The 21,924-nt window shown below is 44.7% G+C and overlaps 2 protein-coding genes across 3 annotated transcripts in view; one reads left to right on the top strand and one right to left on the bottom strand.

Moving 5' to 3' along the window:
• The window catches only part of PREPL (prolyl endopeptidase like), a 405,224-nt gene extending 399,370 nt beyond the window's left edge, over nucleotides 1–5,854 (bottom strand). The window contains exon 1 of one of the 2 annotated variants that reach the window (XM_085612773.1): nucleotides 5,589–5,854. In XM_085612773.1, the coding sequence (XP_085468899.1) occupies nucleotides 5,589–5,593 (5 nt within the window). In that variant the 5' untranslated portion in view covers nucleotides 5,594–5,854. The remainder of the gene's footprint in view (nucleotides 1–5,588) is intronic. The other variant, XM_085612774.1, reaches the window with a different exon arrangement.
• CAMKMT (calmodulin-lysine N-methyltransferase) overlaps nucleotides 5,848–21,924 on the top strand; it is a 1,482,081-nt gene continuing 1,466,004 nt past the window's right edge. Inside the window, exon 1 of the mRNA XM_085612777.1 lies at nucleotides 5,848–6,163. Coding sequence (XP_085468903.1) covers nucleotides 6,065–6,163 — 99 coding nt within the window. The 5' untranslated portion in view covers nucleotides 5,848–6,064. The remainder of the gene's footprint in view (nucleotides 6,164–21,924) is intronic.

The following is a 21,924-nucleotide window of genomic DNA, read 5'->3' as shown; positions in this document are numbered from 1 at the left end:
CCACAGATGGATTTAAGTACCCAGCCCAAAGCAAGTCAAGTCAGTAAAACAACGCAGGAGGTGATTCTTACCCCCAAATATGTCATAAAAGGCCAACATGATATTCTAAATAGGGCCAACATACTCAGACTATTTAAGCATATTCCGACTCTCACCGAAATACACTCAATTGACTTGGAGTGGGTTACGTTCTTGAGTCTTTCTAGTGACTCACATGGGGAGTCAACCTCAATAGGGCTGCGTCGCCATGCCCAGGTGGGGCTTATAGCTGAAGAAATAGCACAAATGGCTGATTGGGGCATTGATATAGCTTTCCCCATACCCGAGAAATACCCACATGTCTTAGTAGCACCACCACCAACAAAGGAGGTATACTCGGTGTTAAGGGGGACAGCAAACAATCAACCAGGGAAAAGCTTAGCCGGGGATTCAAGATCCTATAATGCTTACAGGATAATAAGTTCAATTGACCAAAGGTCAGTCCACTATAGTGGGCAAAAACATAGCACCATGCAAGGCACTGGAGGCCAGCCCCCACGACTGCACTTCTAATACAATAAATGCTGCTTGTCAATTGAATAAGAACAGACTACCGGGAAATAACAGGTATTTGTCCATCATATCCTGGAATGTCGCAGGGCTAAAAATATTGTTAACCTGCAACGCAGCATGTATGTACCTTCAAGCAAATGATATCTAGTGCCTACAAGAGACATGGGCTACTGAACCCCTAATTATCCCAGGTTTTTGTGAACTTCATGTTGCAGCCATAAAACGTAATATATATGGGAGAGCATCTGGTGGGCTCTCAATTTTCATTAACCACGTTCGTAAAATAGAGGTAACATCAGTAACAACACACACTTCTAACGTGCAAGCAGTACTGATCGGCGGACTTAAAAATAATAACATCTTGACCCGTCTTTTGATAATCAACTGCTACGTCAACCCCGCCACTCAGCAAAAAAAACAAGTAATAAAAGCACTAACAAGAGAAATGGACCACCTTATAAATAAATATGCCTCACATTTCCCAATTATCGTCGGGACATGAATACCAGGGAGTTGGGGCATGCAACACGGGACCCTCTAAACAATACAGTTTCGGTCCCGCTGCAGCGGCTTCTTAGCACGCAAAACATGGTTTCCGTCCATAATATCAAAAAAGCCTCGGACCCTCTCTGGCATCCACTTCCCACCTTCAGGGACAAGTCAACAATTGATTACCTCTTTATATCGGATAACTTGCTAACCTATTTTAACAACTTTGAAGTGGGAAACAGGGATGAGAGTGACCACAGACCTCTGAGGGTATCTTTTGAGCTAAACGGGAAACCTGCTAAACAACTGGAAATATTGGGAGCTTCAACCGGAGAAGAGCATCATGAAGTCCTGAGCAGAATAAAATGGACCACAAACTTAGGCCCAAAGCTTTTGGAGTGGATTTTATACAAAGTGTCAAGTCAAACAGACAGAAGTACGGTATCCCCATTGGAGCTCTGGAAAACACTCCTTGATGACCTAAAAAAATGTTTTCGGACGAGTTACTGGAATCCCTAAAGCACAGGTCTCCTACTCACAAAACCAGTTGTCACAATTAAAACCATGGGCCTTAGCGCAAAACAAGCGGAATCTTTCAAAGGCCTTGAAGGCAAGAGGAACAGGAGCCATAAATTCCCATACAACGGAAATAAAAGCGCTTAGTAGGGAACACAGGAAGACTATATGGGAAATACGATCAAAGAAAATCGAGGCAGAGTGGCTGAAAATCTTTAATTTTCTCAAAGAAAAGGGTCACATCCAACTTTGGAGATACATTAAACAACAGAACCATACCGGTCAAAGTAAGGAAAATGGAGTGGCAGCTTCCGAGTGGGTCAAATATGCAAAACAACTATATACGATACAGCAGAATATGACTGATACTCAAATACAACAAAACACCCCAGCTCCTTATAATAACGATAAAATACCGGTTATTACTAAGGCGGAGATCATCAACCTGATTAAAAAAATTAAGGTAGATGGGGCCCCTGGTCCCAACGGAATCCCAGCAGCAGTGCTCAAAGCTTCCCACGGACCAGTTAACACCACTCTTTAAGTACGCATTTGTCACGTCTACAGTTCCATCCTCGTGGAAAGGCTCAATACTTGTTCCGATCCACAAAAAAGGCGACCGTACCAAACCTGAAAATTATCGCCTGGTTGCTTTATTAGATATAGAAGCAAAAGCATATGCCAGACTATTGTTGAAGGAACTAGAAATCTGGGTAAAAGATCATAATATCCTTCCATTTTTCCAATCTGGATTCAGGCCCCAAAGCTCCACCATAGACAACATTCTAGTACTGGGACACTTGTCATCACGTGCGACCCAGACATCACAACTACCGTTGCTCTGCTGCTTTGTGGACTATAGCGCAGCTTTTGACCGAGTCAATCGCGGCAAGCTATGGGAAAAACTTAGCAACTGGGGGATATCACAGATGCTTTTAAAAGCAATAATTGCCCTGTGCGAGGGGACCTGGTTACGTATTAAAACCAGTCAAACGTCCGTAACGACCAAGGTTCCAACCAATAATGGCCTCAAACAAGGGTGCGTTTTGGCCCCCTTACTTTTTAACATCTACACAGCTGATCTGGGGAAAGCCCTGGAGGGGGCAAATCTACTAACACCAAGGCTGGGGAATGTGAGGCTCCAAATCCTCCAATATGCCGACGACATTGTCATCATGGATCATACTAGGACAGGCCTACAGAAAGCCTTAGAAGCGCTGCATAGATTTAATCAAAAGAACAATCTCCTGGTGAATCAGGAGAAGACCAGGATAATAATCTTTGGGAAGTACCACCGAAAGAGGACAGCTCAATGGCGCCTAGGAGAACTGCAAATTAAAACTTGCAAAAGTTATAATTATTTGGGTCTCAGGATATCGGAGGGGGCCACACCCTCCGCCCATTTGAAATATTTGAGAAGTAAGGGGACTGGCATTATCTATTGCCTGATAAATCTCAACCGAAAACTACACAGCCCGACTGTAGAACTAATTCTGAAAGTCTTAAAAGCAAAAGCAGTGCCCTCCCTTAATTATGGCCACTTGGTCTTTCCTGGTGCCTTCAATAAACTTCTTACGAGCCACCAAATTTCTGTATATAAGAAGGTATTAGGTATTCCACGTCAGGCAAGGAAAGCAAGAGTAAGGTTGGAGCTGGGTCTTACTCTTCCAGATATTACCTGCTTAGGGGACACGGTAAAATATTACATTAGCACCTTGTGAGCTCCAGTAACATCTCTAAAAACGCACATTAAAATAATTTTTGAAGAAAGTGGCTCTCCATGGCAGGTGCAGCTGACAGCAGGCACAAAATTGTTGGGAATAGACATGCAAAATTTGCACAATTCAAATATTCCAGTTGCTGCATGGAAAAGATCAGTGAACAGACAAGTCAAGAAAATGTCCTATGAATGAGATTTGGACAGTTTACACCATCAATCTAATTTCTTAGCACTGGATTCCACCTACATAGTGGGTAAACCGCAGCCTTACTTTGCGCAAGCACTGTCAGTCCCGGCCCGGCAAAAAATCACTTATATGAGACTTCTTGCACTACCCATTGCGAATTTTAATCAAGCCTGGGCCCGGCAGGAGAATCTTGTATCATGTCGTCTCAGCAATTACTATCGCGAATCCTGGATTCATCTGCTGTGTTATTGCCCTAAGTTAGCTAACAAGAGGCATCGATTAGTCCTTCCAGTCTGCAGAACCCAAGGTCTCGTACGATGCAGTGAAATTTCTGACTTGTGTTTTTCTGCTAAAACAGCTCAAACAGCAGCGCGACTGGGGAAATTTATAGAACTAATTCGAGCTGCTTTGAGGCAGAATATAGAGTTATAAAAAGAAACCAGTTGGCCATCAAACGAGAGACCTTGACAAAATGTTCCTTTAAGTCTAATGTATCTGCACTTTATAGCCTGTGTCGACATTAATTTTAAGGTGTTTCATCAATTTGTAATAATATGTACAGAATTTTTAATTTTGTCCTTTTTTTACAATGATAGTATATTGTAATGATTTTAAGTAATTGAACAATAAAACTTAATTCGGTGTAAGGCGCTTGGATGCTTAGAAGGTGCCAAATGGGGTCTGAGTTCAGGAAAGGTTTCACATGGAGTCTTGGTGCAAAAGAGGTGTCATAAGTGGTCTGAGTTCAGGAGAGAGGTCATACAAGTTATGATTGCAATAGGAGTATTACATGAGGTCTGAGTGCAGCAAAAGTGTCAAACTGAGTTTAAGTGAATAGAGGTGTTATAGCGGATCCAACTGCCATTGGTATGTCAATCAAGGTATGTGTGCAGCACAGAAGATGCACAGTTTGAGTGAAGTTGAAAGGTTATATGATGTCCAAGTGTAGTTATGTTTTCTCAGGATATTTAAGAACAAAGGAGGTACTGGATTGCGGTAATAGGTGCCTGTCTGAAATGGAGGTGTCAGATGATTCGAATTCAATTGTGTTGTAACAGGGGTTTAACAGCGGTATACATACACTAGATGTGTTGTGTGCCAGTTAGGTGGATGCAAAGGATATGTCACAGAGTCCCCTAGTATAACAAAAGTGTTGTATGGGCTCTGCAAAGTACAGCCGCTACAGCGATCTCAGAGGGGGAGGTAAATTTGGCATACTGTGAGACTATGTCCATGCTATAAAAAGTCAAAGCAATACCTATGGTGGTGGCAGGAGGCCTTATACTTCCGGAAAGCTATGCCACCGAAATGGGAAGATTCCGATGGAAAAAAAACTATAACCTAACCGCAAAATGTCTTACATTTTGAGGTATGCTTACAAATGCTAATAGCAAATGGAATGAAGCAGCCAGTTTTTAAAAAAAATTACCAATGAACTAAGGGCAGACATGAAAACCTAATGACTAGTAAATTAGTAAATGAGGTAGTACTGCTCGGTACTGTGTACCTGCACTTCTTTAATTTGAAAGGGAGAGTCCCTGCACTTCTCAGCACTGTTGCAATACATCTAAAGGTAGAGTACCGGCACTTCTCAGGAGCTAACAGGTATTCTAAATAGTGAGTACTTGCACTTCTATGTTTCCGTTTAAAGCATTGATTACAGTGAAAGGAGAACAAACAGTTGTTCAGAGGGTGATAGGGGTTTGAAAAGAGGGCGCCCCTATTGAAATCGATGGGGGCATTTTGGTTGTTATGAGGTTTAATATAAGTAAAAAGAGGGGGCACCCGTAGAATCGGGATGAGTTGACATATATGTGGATCAGTAGGGCACTCCACGTCGTGACGGTAGTGTTGGCCTTTTTAATCACGGCGGTGCTTTGATTTAACATACTGATGCATAGTTGCAGTGGTTCATTTTAATGGAACCACCGGGGTTAAGTGTCAAGTGACAGCGATCTGTAAAACAAAACATAACATAACATCGGGCACGAAATACAGTGCAAACGGTGACAGGATTCTGTGATACCTAATTACTCGAGACCCTTCACTTGATTTCACCATGTGTACAAACTGCCGCTCATTGGAGTAAGACTAGTTTATACCCTTGATACTGAGAATGCTTACTTCATATGCAGAAAGCACGCTGGTTTGCGAATTTCTTCTTACGTTCGGCACATTGTGCACCTTTCCTAAGTCAGACGTGGCGCGCTTAGATGACGGCATAGCAAATGACATTTAACGACGTAACGTCCTCCAATGCTGGCAATCACTCATTTCACCATACTTTGTTATGCTCCAGCCGCCACCAGCTCCATTCCTTCTCACTCGTCCTATCCCACGGCGTCTCCTCCTGCCCGAACAGTGCTGAGCAGTAGGGAGTGGCGCACTGCGATGACGTCACTGACAGCTGGATGCTACCCGGGGGTTTCTCTTTGTGCGCAGTGACGTCTGTCATTGCCTACGAAACCCTACCTGCAACAGGGGCTCGAGGGGGGCGCCCGCAGCTATTGGAGGAGAGCGAGAGTACCGCCTCTCGCGTCATCAGCGGATTCCTACACACAGCGGCAAGTTTAAACCACGGCTGAAGCAACATCAGCTGGATGGAGTCTACCGGAGTTGGCAATGGGCAATCATCACTTGCTGCAGCCCGAGCCGAGGGAGGTTCCGCCGCTAGAGCCAGATGGACGCTCCTGAGACAGGTAAGGGCAGCGCAGCGCGCCGGAATCTGTGCCTATCAGTCACTCAGTCAAGGAGTACCCTACACATTGCTCATGAAACAGTAACAGTCCCTTGGCTTGGAAATAGCAGCTCCCTTAGTGCGTAAAGCAGTGGTGTAACGAAACTTAGCTGGAGTGTGCTTTTGTGTGGCACTTTATCGCATGTCAAAGTAGCTGTGCCTGTGTTATAATGCTAATTTCAGAATGTCCTGAGCAACCCTGAAAGAGTGGAGTGAAGGTGAGTGTAGATAGACATGTGCTTGTTTCCTGCAAATGGGACATAGCATGGTGAGTGTTGCATGCATCCCAGGCTAACTTATAAAAATTTAAGAAAATAAGCCAAATAGCAGGCTGGCTCTGCTGGATTTTTGCCATGGTACATATGTCTCTAGTAAGCACTGGTGTCACCATGTGCTGAGTTCAGCGACACATAGTTGCAGTAAACAAAACACTGCAAGGCTGATGAGACTGTAACAGCTAGAGGATGGTACGGCCAGGGCATTAGACTTTAAGTCAGTGCTTCCTTTTTTTGTATCCACCTACTAGCATCTCTAATTTACAAACAAACTGGTTGTGTTAATAATGGAGACTTGTTTGAGGCAATTGTGATGTGATGCATTCCAGGTTGGAGAACCTTGGAATGTGGAATGCAGAAGGATTAAGCCTGTAACACTCTCCTGGTGGCAGTTGCTGCTGGGAAGCTGGAGAGGGTTGAGCTAATAAACCTACAACTAACGATTACCGGATCCGACTTCGTTATTTTCATCAGTACAAATTTGGCGCCGATTGAACCGCTAGCTACAACCCCAGACAACGTGACATCGAACCTATGCGTGCCACGAGCTTACAATGAATACTCCATGGTACGAACCGGTAAGCAGACTGTAAGTACGGCACATCCCCATACTGACAAGATCGCTCTATAACTAAGGGCTGCCCACATCTTACTTTTCCCCACAAGCTCTGCTGCCCGTCGCACGAGTGCCAGCTTCCCACACCACAGGCGTTACGGGCTGGGCAAGGCCAGGCGATTTCCTACGCTGTCTTGGGTGCATCAACACGGGAGGAGCATCCGGCTGTTGCCTCGAAGATTCCTCGGGAGCGGATCGATGCCAAAAGGGGTCCACCTCTCGACAGCCCCAACCCTGAATGCTGTTAAAGCACAGGAGAGCGGGATGGTCAAGCGGGGGAAGGAAAGGATGGGAACAGCAGGGAGGGAGATCTGAAAAGAAAAAGACACTAAAACATTAGCTTCCTGGCCCCCAATGGAGGTGACTCCAGCCTGTTGGAATATCGTATCTAACACACCTGTAAATCAATAAAACTCTTGTTCTCCAGGTGTAATCATCCTGGACTTCACACAATCAATAATAGATTCGGTATGCCACTATGGTTTCTATGGAGAAAAGGAGACCTGGTAAGTACTTGCACCCTTCACAACTCCACCATGCAACAACTCCCAGCCTCGCCCGGTAACCATACACACCAGAGTCAATGCCGTGCTTCTCGTCACAGGGGAAGAGCAGACTGCCGCCTCTTAAACCCCCTGTTAAAGCATACAAGGAAAGGTGAGTTAAAATACGTCTTTCAACTCCATGAATGTTGCTCTGGTCACAGGGTTACAATGCCTCAACAGGGGTACTGGTTTCCTAATCACCTAACCCCCTCAAGCCTTGCATTGGTATTTCAATTTAGTTTACAATGTTTCCGGTACTCAGCACACAGGAATACGAACAACGCCTGTAGCGTATGACTTTGCCAAGAGCAACGCGTTCTTCCGCGTTAATGTCACGAGAGCCGGTCGGCTCACAAGGTTCTCGCTGGTGCAGGTGCACCCTTACCCTACACGGGTGGTCCGTAGATCTGGGAATCAAAATAGAAGTTCTCGGCTGCATCCAGGAATAACCAGCCGCGAAGGAAATGCCAAGCGGCGTTTTGAACAGGAGTCGCTTCCGGGTTACGCCCACGTGATCGGCGTCAGTAACGGCGAGCTGGGTAACCTGGGAACTGTAGTCCTGCTGCCTGGCGCATGTTCTGTCCGGGCTGTCCATCTCTGTTATTTTCCTCGAGACGCCCCCACCACTCGGTCAGCCACCCCCAAAGGGCCTTTGCTTTGATTTCCTGTCGTATGCCCCCACCACCTCTCCGCGAGGTCAGAGGTTTACACGGTACGCTCGATGTTCGGGGGGGGGGGGGGGAGGAGCATAACAGCACATCCTTCTTTCGGGGCCCCTTTCCGAGGACCGGGTTTACTCGGATGGTTCTTATGGAAAAGAGCTACTAGACGAGGAGCGTGTATATTAGCCGCTGGCTCCCATGAATTTTCTTCGGGTCCATAGTTTTTCCATGCCAAAAGGTACCACAAGGACTTGCGTCTCCATTTGGAATCAAGGATTCTTTTCACCTCGTACTCGGGTTCCCCGTCTATCAATACCGGGTTCTGTGGTGGTTGTTTTGGTCTGGTTGAAGGTTTCAGAAGGGAAACATGAAAAACCGGATGAATTTTCATGTGTGAGGGCAAGGCAAGTTTGAATGCCACTGGGTTGACTCTTTTCAATATGCGGTATGGCCCAATGTACCGTGGATTAAAAATACTGTATTTGCGAAATCGTAAATTTTTTGTAGAAAGCCACACGAAATCGCCTTTCTTATAGTCTGGACCCGCCCTACGATGTTTATCAGCCTGTCGTTTGTATAGGTCCTTAGTTTTTTGTAAGTTCTTCCTAGCGTTTTTCAAGTTCTCTTGTATGAGCGTGATTCGTTCGTGTACTTCAGGTATCCTTTCATTGCCGTGAGGTTTTACCATGGGGAGGAAGCAAGGATGAAATCCATAAGTACAATAGAAGGGTGTGAGATTACTAGAACTATGCAGGGCATCGTTATAAGCAATCTCGGCCAACCATAGTAGATCCACCCATTCCTCTGTTGATTGGTCGACATAGCATCGTAAGTATTGTTTTAAAGTTTGATTAAGACGCTCTGTCTGTCCGTCTGTTTGGGGGTGGAACGCCGTGGATATATTGTTTGAAATATGCAGGGTTGCGAACCAGGTTTTCCAAAACCTGCTAGTGAATTGAGGGCCCCTATCTGTGATGATGACCTTGGGTAGGCCGTGAAAACGAACGATGTTTGTAAGCAATATTGTTGCCAACTGAGATGACGAAGGGAGACCTGTACATGCAATAAAGTGACCCAACTTTGTAAGGCTATCCACTACCACCAGGATGACTGTGTAACCTTTGTCCTTAGGTAACCCTACAATGAAGTCCATAGATACATTTTCCCAAGGTTTTTCAGGAGTGGGTAATGGTTGCAGCAATCCTGAGGGTTTCCTGTGGTCTGCCTTGGCCTGGCTGCACACTGTGCACCGTTGGATTCTTCCAGTAACGTCTTGTCTGAGTTTGGGCCACCAAAAGTTTCGTGATATTTTCTCCATGGTTTTCTCAATCCCTGCGTGTCCTGCACATGGATTCTCATGGCACCAGTTGAAGACAGTTTTCCTTAAACTAGCGGTTGGTATTAACAACTGACTTTTCCTCATAGGAAGGCCATCTTTTACTTGCCATTCGGTATTTTTTTCCATCCATTTCTTCCATGCTACACCTTTCATGGCTTGTTTCACTTGGTCCAGGAATTTATCTGTTTGGATTACACAGATAACCTTATCGGAGGAAATGATGGCGTGCAGTTCAGGTTGTTCTACAGCAAGGGAATTGTCACGGCGAGATAGGGCATCTGCCTTCCGGTTCTCTGCCCCTGGTCTATACGTCACTATGAAGTCAAACTCAGCGAAGAACAACATCCATCGTAGTTGACGCGGTGTAAGCAAGCGGGCTGACTTCATGAATTGCAGGTTTCTATGGTCCGTATAAACCGTTACCGTATGTCTGGCTCCCATTAGATGATGCCTCCACTCCATAAAGGCGTCTTTGATAGCTAGGAGTTCTTTCTCCGCTATCGTATAGTGGGTTTCTGCCGTGTTCAACTTACGGGACATACAAGCCACCGGATGTAGTTGCCCGTTATCCTTATTTCTTTGGGATAAGATGGCCCCTACCGCCACATCCGATGCATCTGCCTCTACTATATAGGGCACGTCAGTGTCAGGGTGAGCCAAAACAGGGGCGGTGGTGAAGGCGGTTTTCAACCTGTCGAAAGCCTTCTGGGTGTCTTCAGTCCATGTATAGGCAACGTTTTTCTTCAGTAGTCCTGTCAAGGGGGCTGATACCTGTGAGAACTGCTGGATAAAACGCCTATAAAAGTTTGCGAATCCCAGAAAGCGTTGTAGCTCTTTCACATTCTTGGGAGGTGACCAATCTAGGACGGCTTGTATCTTTCGTACTGCCATCTCTTGTCCATCAGCGGATAGAATTATTCCCAGGAATTCTACCTTTCTCACCTGAAACTCGCATTTGCTTATCTTGCAATAAAGGCGATGTTTTCTAAGAGTAAGCAACACTGCCCGAACATGTTCAATGTGGTCTTCTTCTCTTTCTGAATACACCAAAATATCATCGATGTATACGATGACCGTGATATCAAGGAATTCCCGAAGTACATCTGTCAAAAAGTATTGAAATGCGGCTGGGGCGTTACATAGTCCATAAGGCATAACGCAGTACTCAAATAACCCATATCTGGTACGAAAGGCAGTCTTCCATTCATCGCCTTTGCGCATCCGTATCAAGTGGTATGCGCCTTTTAGGTCCAAGCGGGTATATATTACCGCCTGACGTACTTGATCTAATAGCACGGGAATAAGCGGCAAGGGATACCGGTTCTTTATGGTAATGCTATTCAGCGCCCTAAAGTCCACACAGGCTCTAAGTTCTTGGTTTGCCTTTGGTATAAAAAAGAGTGGCGAAGCTGCGGGTGATTGGGATGGTCTTATGAATCCGTTGTGCAAGTATGTGTCCAGATAGTGGCGCAGATGCTTATTTTCTGGCTCGGTGAGGGCGTACACTCTTCCACAAGGCACCACCGCCCCTGGTATCAAATCTATTTGGCAGTCGTAACTGCGATGCGGTGGCAATACATTGGCTTGGTCCTCGTCGAATACGTCCTTGAGATCATGATAGTGGGACGGTAAAAGGACTTCCTTTTCTTCAGCTGTGGCTATCACATGTGTTGGGAAAGGTTCTTTCCCTGGTCTGTGGCTATGAAGGCAATGTTCCCTACAATAGGGTGATGTAAAGTCAATTACTTCTTTCTCCCAATCAATGGCTGGATTGTGCTTTCTGAGCCATGGAAGACCCAAGATAACCCCATACTGGGGTGCATGTATGACGTTGAAACTGAGTGTTTCCCAGTGTTGGTCTTCCCAGGAGATCACTAGATCTTTGGTACAATACCGAATAGGGCCAGAAAGCAGTTGCCGTCCATCCACGGTCATCACAATTTCCGGTTCGGATTTGGGTATCAATGGTATCTGCAATAAGGTAGCTAGTTCTTTATCCATAAATACAGGAGAGCGGGATGGTCAAGCGGGGGAAGGAAAGGATGGGAACAGCAGGGAGGGAGATCTGAAAAGAAAAAGACACTAAAACATTAGCTTCCTGGCCCCCAATGGAGGTGACTCCAGCCTGTTGGAATATCGTATCTAACACACCTGTAAATCAATAAAACTCTTGTTCTCCAGGTGTAATCATCCTGGACTTCACACAATCAATAATAGATTCGGTATGCCACTATGGTTTCTATGGAGAAAAGGAGACCTGGTAAGTACTTGCACCCTTCACAACTCCACCATGCAACAACTCCCAGCCTCGCCCGGTAACCATACACACCAGAGTCAATGCCGTGCTTCTCGTCACAGGGGAAGAGCAGACTACCGCCTCTTAAACCCCCTGTTAAAGCATACAAGGAAAGGTGAGTTAAAATACGTCTTTCAACTCCATGAATGTTGCTCTAGTCACAGGGTTACAATGCCTCAACAGGGGTACTGGTTTCCTAATCACCTAACCCCCTCAAGCCTTGCATTGGTATTTCAATTTAGTTTACAATGTTTCCGGTACTCAGCACACAGGAATACGAACAACGCCTGTAGCGTATGACTTTGCCAAGAGCAACGCGTTCTTCCGCGTTAATGTCACGAGAGCCGGTCGGCTCACAAGGTTCTCGCTGGTGCAGGTGCACCCTTACCCTACACGGGTGGTCCGTAGATCTGGGAATCAAAATAGAAGTTCTCGGCTGCATCCAGGAATAACCAGCAGCGAAGGAAACGCCAAGCGGCGTTTTGAACAGGGGCCGCTTCCGGGTTACGCCCACGTGATCGGCGTCTGTCAGTAACGGCGAGCTGGGTAACCTGGGAACTGTAGTCCTGCTGCCTGGCGCATGTTCTGTCCGGGCTGTCCATCTCTGTTATTTTCCTCGAGACGCCCCCACCACTCGGTCAGCCACCCCCAAAGGGCCTTTGCTTTGATTTCCTGTCGTATGCCCCCACCACCTCTCCGCGAGGTCAGAGGTTTACACGGTACGCTCGATGTTCGGGGGGGGAGGAGCATAACACCGGCGTTGTGTCATAGGCCAGGCATCTCCATTACGAACATTCACATTGACGTATTCGCGCACGCTCAGTTATCGGAGACAGTGTTGTGTGGTGACCATAATTCCACATCCCGTCACAGGCCAGGCATTTTCAATTGTGCCTACAGACACTGACATTAACGTAGCCGCACATGCTCAGTAATATGGTACAGTGTTGCGGCCCTAATTCTACAGAAAGTCATTGCTCACAGGGGGCTCTCACCTATAACAGCAGCGTTTGCATGGTGGCCATATTCATAAGGATGTTGAGGTGTCTCTATTTCACGAGTGCGTCCAGTTCAAGTTCAAAATCATCTTTATTCGAATTTTTTCAAATTCATAAAAGCAATCGCATAGATACAGATTCAAATATAAAACCAATATATATTTGTACAATACACAATGCTTGATCACAAATTATTTGACATAAAAATTATTTCAAAAGTTTTCCATTGTTTTGCGTACATAAGTTACAACTCTCAGAAAGGTGCTAACACGAAAAATCAATTCATCAGTTTCCAGGCTAAGCAGCATCACATAAGACTGTTCCAAGGAAAGTGGTCTTTGTTTTTTAAAATATGGGAGTAAAAACCATTTAATATATTTTTTTATAGAATTTACAAAAAAAGAAAAAATGTAAATCATTTTGTAGACTCACTTCATCACAAGGGCATAACATATTTTCTGATTTTGAAGAAAAATGACCTAATGGAAAACATAATAAAAATCTAACAGTACCTGCCCTTAGACGGAGCAGTAGTGATCTTTCCCAATTTGTCATTGGTAACGTGAGATATAAAGGGATTGATTGTCTATATAAGTCTTTGTTTACATAAGCCTGGACAGTTGATTGGTTAGTTCTGCTTCCAGTCTCATGTTACTATAAAGTGCGTACAGTGCAAACTTAATTTCATTTTTATCTATGGGCTCAATTTTAGTAGGGTCAGTAAATAAATCGCTTTTGCCCACACTACATAATATCTTAAAAACACCAGCAAGCCACGGGATTCTCAACCCTTTCTCACAATTTAAGCAGTCTCTTATAATTTCATGGGTTAGAGAGGCCGCTGTATTCCTCCAAATTGCCAGCCAGAACAAGGCAGGTCTTGTTGCTATAGAATCTGTTATGTAGTGCAAATTCAGTTCGCAATGACAGATATACTCCGAGGTGGCAATGGGAACTCCAAGGAGTTTCCGACAAAATCGATTTTCCTCAGTTTGAATACTAGGGGTCTTAACCAAACCCCATACCTCAGCACCATAAGTTGCTACCGGGGCACATTGTGATTTAAAATTTTTTAAAATAGCTTTGGTAGCTCCTATTTTCTTAGGCCGTGGGAGACTGAGGATAGAATTGATGGCTTTTGAGAACTTGCTCGTGGCGTGGGCCAAGTGCCCACTCCACGAGCCGTTCGCAGCAAAAACCATCCCTAAATAGGGGAAAGTATTTGTAGAATGTAGCTTATTAGTTCCCACCGAAATGGCACTAAGCTGTCTTTTCCCTGGCCCGCAGGACATAATAAAGGATTTTTTAAAATTTACTTTGAGATCCAACTTATCCATGTGCTGTACGAAGCTTTTGACCAAGGTACGCAGGGCATTCGGAGTGAGACCCATGAGGACCACATCATCTGCGTAAAGCAATGTTGGCAGGGGGCTCCCCCTTATTTTTGGGACATCCATAGTGGTTAGTTTTAAGGAGTTACTTAACCCGTTGATATAGATAATAAACAGCAGGGGTGCGTCCAGTAGTCAACCAGCAGTACTGTGATATGCACACATGTCAAATCTGTGTTTCAAGCCTTTGACTGAGCAGGCACTGTGACACGCACACATTTTAATTCTGCGTGTAAGGCCTTTGACTGAGCAGCGTTTTTAACAAACACATTTCTGTGCTGCTTCTGAGGTCATTAATGTAAGCCTTTGCGAGTACTGTGACAACCATGTCAGATCTGGGTGAACAAGTCTATAAACTTTATATGCGCATACAGTATCAACCAGTGGATGTTGCCATAAGAGTGATAGTGTGACGCGCACACATTCTCGTTTTGAATGTCGTCATTTTTCCCCAGTGGATGTGAGCAGCACTGTGACACGCACACATCTCTCTCTCCGTGTCAGTTATTTCGTTGGGGACATTTTAAAGTGAGCACTGTGCCTTGCACACATCTCTCTCTGCTGGTTTGTTTTTGGGTCAACAACACCCCTCTTTTCAACAGTTTAAAAGGGCTCTAACGCACTACTAGTTTACAAGTTGAAGTACAGTCACAATGAGTATGCAGAGCACCAGTGCACCTCCTTCTTTTCTCCAGGTCCCTGGAGACTCACCTAATCCATCGCGTTCCTGGGATAGGGCTTTCACAGAATATCCTGGGGCAATTGGTGGCAACAGGTATTGTCCTGAACGGAAATGTTTTTTGTTGGAACATAGTCTGGGTTTTGAGGGGCAGTCAGTATATGAGCATCTACCACCATATGAAGTGAGTGAGGAAGAGCATGACATTGATGAGTATCAGTTGGCAGTAAAAAAATTAGAAAAACAATTTGATGTCCAACCAAGCTTGATTGTTAACAGGCACAAGTTTTTCACTATGGAAAAGCAACAAGTTGAGTCCATTGTCACATGTGTGGCAGTTTTGCGTACATTAGCGTCTGAGTGTGAATTTGAGGCTTTCACGTCACAACTCATTAGAGATCAGATTGTGGTCAGGTGCTGGGATCAGAAATTTCAGGAGAAGTTGTTGACGCTTAAAAAGCCTATGCTCACAGAGACTATTGACATTGTGAAGAGTATAGAACTCTTGCGCAAGTCGTCCAGGGAGTTGACTCGTAAAACTAAGAGTGGGGTGTCCGTGGTCAAGGAGAACACTAGTGTCACACAAAAAGGTCCTAGCAAGGTTCTTCCCTAGGGAAAAGAGGGGAAAGACAGTTTTTCAGCCAGAAGAACATTTGTTTCAGGTGTGGTAACACAAGACATGGCATCAGTGGTCGTTCCTGTCTTGCCATGAGCGTGAAGTGCAGGTTGTGTGGTAGATTGGGACATTTTGCCAAGGTGTGTCAATCTCCGAAGGATAGGGTCAAAGTGAACTCGGTTGCTAACAGGGAAGTGAGTGACGATTCAGGAAGTGAACAAATTGAGAAAGATTTGGTTTTGGTAGTACAGCGGGGTGGGATGGATTGTGTCGATCCATATGAGGACATTCTGATTGATGGCAAAATAGTCAATTTGTTGATTGATTTCAGGTGCTAGGATGACAATGGTCACAGATGATTTGTTCAGGAAAACGTGGGGTGAGAAACATTTACATCCTCCTGACAGGAACCCGGTTACATATGATGGGAGGAAAATCGAGCTAACAGGGTACTTCGAGTGTCAGTTGAAGTTCAAGGAAAGGGTGATTGTTGGAAAAGTTTACGTTGCAAAGAAAGGGTTGAATATCCTTGGGTGGTATCACCAGGGATTATTCGGAATGCGCTAAGGCCGGGGAGGAAGGTTCAGGTGTCATTGGTCACAGAGCAAACAGTGCCAGAGGAAAGCGGTAAAAAGTGGATTAGCAGGTTTAAAGGCGTTTTTGTGACAAGCTGGGAAAGATTGCAGGCTTTAAGCACAGGATTAAAATACAAAGTGGTGCCACGCCTGTAAAGCACAAGCCGAGGAATGTCCCTTTCAGCATACGAGAAGTTATCACAAATTCTTTAAAAAATGTGTGAAGATGGAGTCCTAGAGCCCATTGAGTCTTCCCTCTGGTTATCCCCTTTAGTTATAGCAAGGAAGAAAAATGGCTAGCTTAAAGTTTGTGTGGGCCTCAGGAGTTTGAATAAAGTCATTTGGGTGGACTTGCATCCCCTACCACGCATTGACGACATTGTCTCCACATTTGCAGGTGCCAAGGTTTTCAGTAAAGTTGAATTGGCGTCTGCCTATCACCAGGTGGTACTCTGAGTCATCTAAACATTACACAGCATTTGTTTCCCCTATCAAGACTTTCCAGTTCAAAAAGATTCCTTTTGCACTGGCTTCTGCCGCTTCTGTTTTCCAACGTGTGTTGGAAAATGTGTTGGATCGTGTCAAAGGAGTGGTGACTTTTCAAGCTGTCAAACTGGTGGTGGGTGAAGATCTGGCCCATCATGATGAGATCATGGAATTAGTATTGAGGAAATTACAGAAAGCAGGAATTGTTGCCAATCTTAAGAAATGTGAGTTTGTGAAAGAGAGCATAGAGTATCTTGGTCATGTGATCTCTGAAAAGGAGGTATCACCTAGACCTGGTTTAGTGGATGCCATCACTGATGCACCGTGTCCTAGAACCAAGGAACATGTTGCGTCCTTTCTGGGGGTATGTGAATTGTATGCGAAATTCGTTGAGAATTTTTCTGCAAAAACAGTAAGCTTGAGGGAATGCATTATAACAGTTGATGCAAGTAATGATGGATTGGGTGCTACACTGTCACAGAGATGCAAAACTGGCAAAGAAGTCACTATGGGGTTCGCATCAAGGTCGTTGAAGGAGAACGAGAAAATATGTTCAGTTATTGAAAAGGAGTTGTTGGCGTGTTGGTAGGTGGTGGAGAGATTTATATGTTTTATTTGGGGGCGGAGGTTTGTTTTACAGACAGATCACAAGCCGTTGTTAAATATTTTAGGTGGTACTGTCATCAGAGATCACACCACAAGATTGTCAAGGTTAAGCGCCAAGTTGTTAGAATATGACCTGAAAATAGAATACATCCCAGGTGGGAAAAACGTCAGAGCGGACTACTTATCTCGTTCACCCGTAACTGTTGATTTGAGCATCACCGATTGTGATGAGTGTCTGATAGCTGCCATGGATGTTTGTCAAGGACAGGCGTTCAGTGAGGATGAATGGAAGATGAAGATGGGAGAGAATGGAGATCTGGTGATGGTGAAGAGATATGTGATTGAAGGATGGCCAAGAGAACGAACGTTGCCTGTGAGGTTGCAGGTGTACGCTAAAACCGTGGAGGAATTACATGTCCAAAAGAATAGAGTGCTGATGAGTCAAGTTTGTTCCTCCGTTTGGGTTGAGACAAAGGATTATCGAAAATGGCCATGAGGGGCATCCCAGATAGACTATAACTAAGAGGAAGATTAGAGAGGATTACTGATGGCAGGCAATGGACACTGACCTTATTAACAAAATAGAAGTGTGTGTTATCTGTGCCAATAGTGACAAGAGTATCAAGCTTCCTACTCTGCCTCTCCAACCGTGTGTGTTACCTGAAGGGCCGTGGTCTAAGATTGCTGTAGATTTCATAGGGCCATTCAATGTGCTACCACGCAGGAACAAGTTTGCGCTAGTCATTGTTGATTATTACAGCAAGTGGTGGGATGTAGAATTTCTGGAGGAACCCAACACTGCTGTTGTTCTAAGGATCCTCAGGAAACTGTTCCTTAGGGAAGGGTGTCCCAAGGAAATAGTGTCGGACAGCGGAATGCAGTTTGTTTTTAAAAAAAAAGAGGGAATTTCTGGAGAAAAATGCCATTGGACATAAACGCATTGCTTTGTACCATCCACAGGCCAACGGTTTAGTGGAAAAGATTAATCGTACTTTGGTTGAGTGTATTCAGTGGTCTGTTCAGAATGTAGTTGCTGTGCACGAAGCTATTGAGAGCATGTTGTGGTTCCATCGCTCGACTCCCAACTATGTCACTGGAAAAAGTCAGTTTGAATTGATGAGGGGGCGGGTACCCACGTCAAAGTTGTATCCCGCGTGGTTGAGGAGTTATCAGATTAAAACGGAGAAGGGGTGCTCTGTGGACAAAATAATACGTCCCAAAGTAGAGTTGTACCAGAGAAAAATGAAAGAGTATTATGACAACAAACATAGGGTTACAGGAAAAACTACATGTATCAGCGTTGGGGATTGGGTATGGGTCAAGGTTCCCACTCATGTTGTGAAAGGGAAGTCGAAATTCAAAGATCCTGAACGGGTGGATGCAGTATGCAAGAATGCTGTACGGGTCATTGATGGTGGAATAAAAGCAGGGTGCACAAAGTTGAGAGCAAGGTTAAGAATGAGCGTGTTTGTGATGGCCAAAGCAAAATACCTGACAAAGGGATAAGCTCAGAGTCGTCTGATGAGGACCTGAGTGGTTTGAGCACATCCGGTGTTCACAAGCAAAATGCATCGGTTAAAGATGTTTTCCTTGTGGTACACCGTAGAAGCAAGAGGTCTGTCAGCAGGCCAATTAGATTTCATGATGTTTAAATATCTCCCTTTTAGTTCTTTTTGTTTTATTGTAGTTTCGTATGTGAGTTTTTATTTCCGGACATTGTATATTGAATTTGTGGTTCTTTGTTTATATTATGTTTTGTGAAAGGAGGGAAATATGTTGTGATGTGATGCATTCCAGGTTGGAGAACCCTGGAATGTGGAATGCAGTAGGATTAAGCCTGTAATGTTCTCCTGGTGCCAGTTGCTGCTGGGAAGCTGGAGAGGATTTAGCTAATACACCTACAACTAATGATTACCGGATCCGACTTCGTTATTTTCATCACTACAGCAATGCAGTCAAATATATGGGTAGCCCTATAACTGACTATCCACAAACTGTCTCCTTTCCCACCACATACAGGAAGTCATCCACCACCATCCATATATGGGATCCCCTTCCCCTTCCTCCAACACTGAATCTGTATCCTCCTGCCCAGGGTGTCTGCCGTTCAGGCCCGGTGCCTTGGTGTGGGAGTCTGTGCTTTTGTTGCATGAAACAAGTAAATAAACTGTCTCCTCTTGTCTCTACAAAGTTGATTGGGGAAGACAGAGCCAAAGGGAAAGAAAAAAATCAGAAGCACTCCATGTGAGGTATTTCTATCCTGATCCTTTCTCTATTGTTTCTTGTCGTCTCAATGAACACAAACATTGCACAAAATGGTGACTAAAATCTAGCAATAATTGGGGTACAGAGGTCCTATCACAGGCTTGTGCCACAGCACCGATGAGCGATACGCCCTGTCCCTTCTGCAGAAGCCAATGGTACTGGCCTGTGTCCTGGTTGCACGCTATACAAGTGCTAATTGCCAATACCAACAGAACCCTCGCCCCCTGATCTTAAAAACATTAACCCCCTCTAGCCCAGATATTGCTGGATGCCTGTTCATTTTACAGGCGCTTTTTTTGACTAACACTCATATACAATTAATACATTGAAAGTTTCAGCAAAACAACTAGGAGTTTCCCTCACAACTTGATAGCCCAGAGTTGTTTGGTGTGTGTTTGTGACATGGGTTATTACATCAATGTATTTTGGGGTGTCCCTCTCTGCCACTGCCACAGTACTTTACAGGATATATGTTACACATGTCATGGTTACCGAGCAGTCCTGGTGTTATCGGCCTGATACGGATGAGTGCAGAGACACCCCGCCGACATTCAAGCCTGTGTCTTGTGCATTTAATCAGAAATATCCACAGAAGGCATGTGCTCCGCATCCCCACACGCCTCCCTACCACACAAACACCAGTTGGAGTTTACAGATACATTTTGCAGAATCTTTGTGTTTTCTCAAAGGCACTGACGCGATTGGTTGTTCTGCTAGTGCCAGATAATCTACGTTCACCTGACTATCTTTTCCAGATTTTTAAGGGTGACAGTCTCTTTTGTGGACAGATAAAGGACCTTTAACTTTTTACCGAAAACAATTTGTTGGACATCCCTTGAATATTTGCCAGTTACCTTTCCAGGAACGTTTCAACTATGAAGGTAGAAAAAATCAATTAAAAAAAAGTTGTGTAATATTGTAAGGGGTGGCTGTTTTGGATGTTGGTGAGACGCTGTGAAGTGTTTCTTTTGCAAATGTCTCTTAATTCCTTAGAAAACGTATTATTACTCTTCGTACCAATTTTATTTGTATGTTGGTTTTCAAGCTAAAAGCAGACATTTTGTCCACAAATTAAGGTGCTTAACAGAAAAGTAGATCGGCAAAATTCATCCACATGCAATGTATCTTCATTTTTAGTTCCAACTACTACTTTCAAAGAAATCTTTCTAGTTTCTGGGTAAAATTACGCCACTAAACGTTAATGAAAACAAGAACCTTCTAGAACACATAGGCCAAAAATCTGCATATACCGGAGACTTTCCTCATGTAATAAAAAAATGCGCTTCTCCTGCTCTAATGTGCCTTATCGAAATATCAGTGTATTCTGATATCCAATACTCTGCATACACGACAATTTAGTTTCATGCATTGGTTTACTTGAAGTTTTAGTGTCTGCTCTGCTGCCGATTTTCAGCTGAGCCCGATATTTACATGCTCTGGGGTGCCGCGTGGGCTGAGATGGCTAGTTCCTGTTCTGCAATCTGAGTGTGCAGGTCAGGCTTCCAGATTTCTGTACTGGGGTTAATGTATGACATTGTTCTGCATTCTGTCCATCAACTGTTGGTTTTGCATTTGTCACCCCGAGTGGGACAGGTATGCCCAGACGTGGGTCCCGTGCTCTCCATGCCACTGGAATCAAGCTATCCTGGCTGAAGAGGGGTGAAACCCCGAAACCGGTCCTAGGATGCTTGTTTCCAGTCCAGGAAGGACCTGGCTTGGCAGTTCGGGCTGGACAGTTCCCATGAGGCACAGGGTCAAGACTGATTTGCATATGGCTGGGTTCAAACTGCAATGGCATGGTGAGCAACAAAACGATGGATTTAGGCCCAGATCTCTGTACTGGGGTGAATGTATGACATTGTTCTGTATTTTGTGCATCAACTGTTTTTGCATCTGCAATCTGAGTGTGCAGGGCTGCAGGCCAGGCTTCCACTATGTGCCCTCAGCTTAGAGTTCACCCGACACTGAAGAAAGGATGAGCAGAGCTCTGGGCGTTTACCTTTTCACTTAAAAGCTGGCTCTCAACATGCTGCTGAGAGGGCCGTCCGTTCATCTGGTACACATGGTCGCCTGGGTGTGGCAATGACCCTGCTGTTATGTTTCTGGGCTCGCAAGGCACCTCCCATTACATCCTGTAATGAGAGCACGATTAACCAGCAGCACAGGGGTCCCGAGGTTCTGACAAAAATGTAACAAAAGGATTGCTAGAAATAAAATTGTAGCAATCGGGGTCCAGAGGCGATTTCTATAGCAACCATTTGTGAGAAGTTGGCCTGATGTATGATGTCACTAGTTCTAGTGTACACCTTATATCAGTCCAAATACCCTTATGGTGATTGGTTGTAAAGTCAACCTTATAGACCAGCTATCCTAG

This window comes from Triturus cristatus, chromosome 6, assembly GCF_964204655.1.
Source record: "Triturus cristatus chromosome 6, aTriCri1.1, whole genome shotgun sequence".
NCBI classification, from domain to species: Eukaryota; Metazoa; Chordata; class Amphibia; order Caudata; family Salamandridae; genus Triturus; species Triturus cristatus.
Note: the sequence above shows the minus strand (reverse complement) of the source record. Positions and strands in the feature narration are given on the sequence as shown.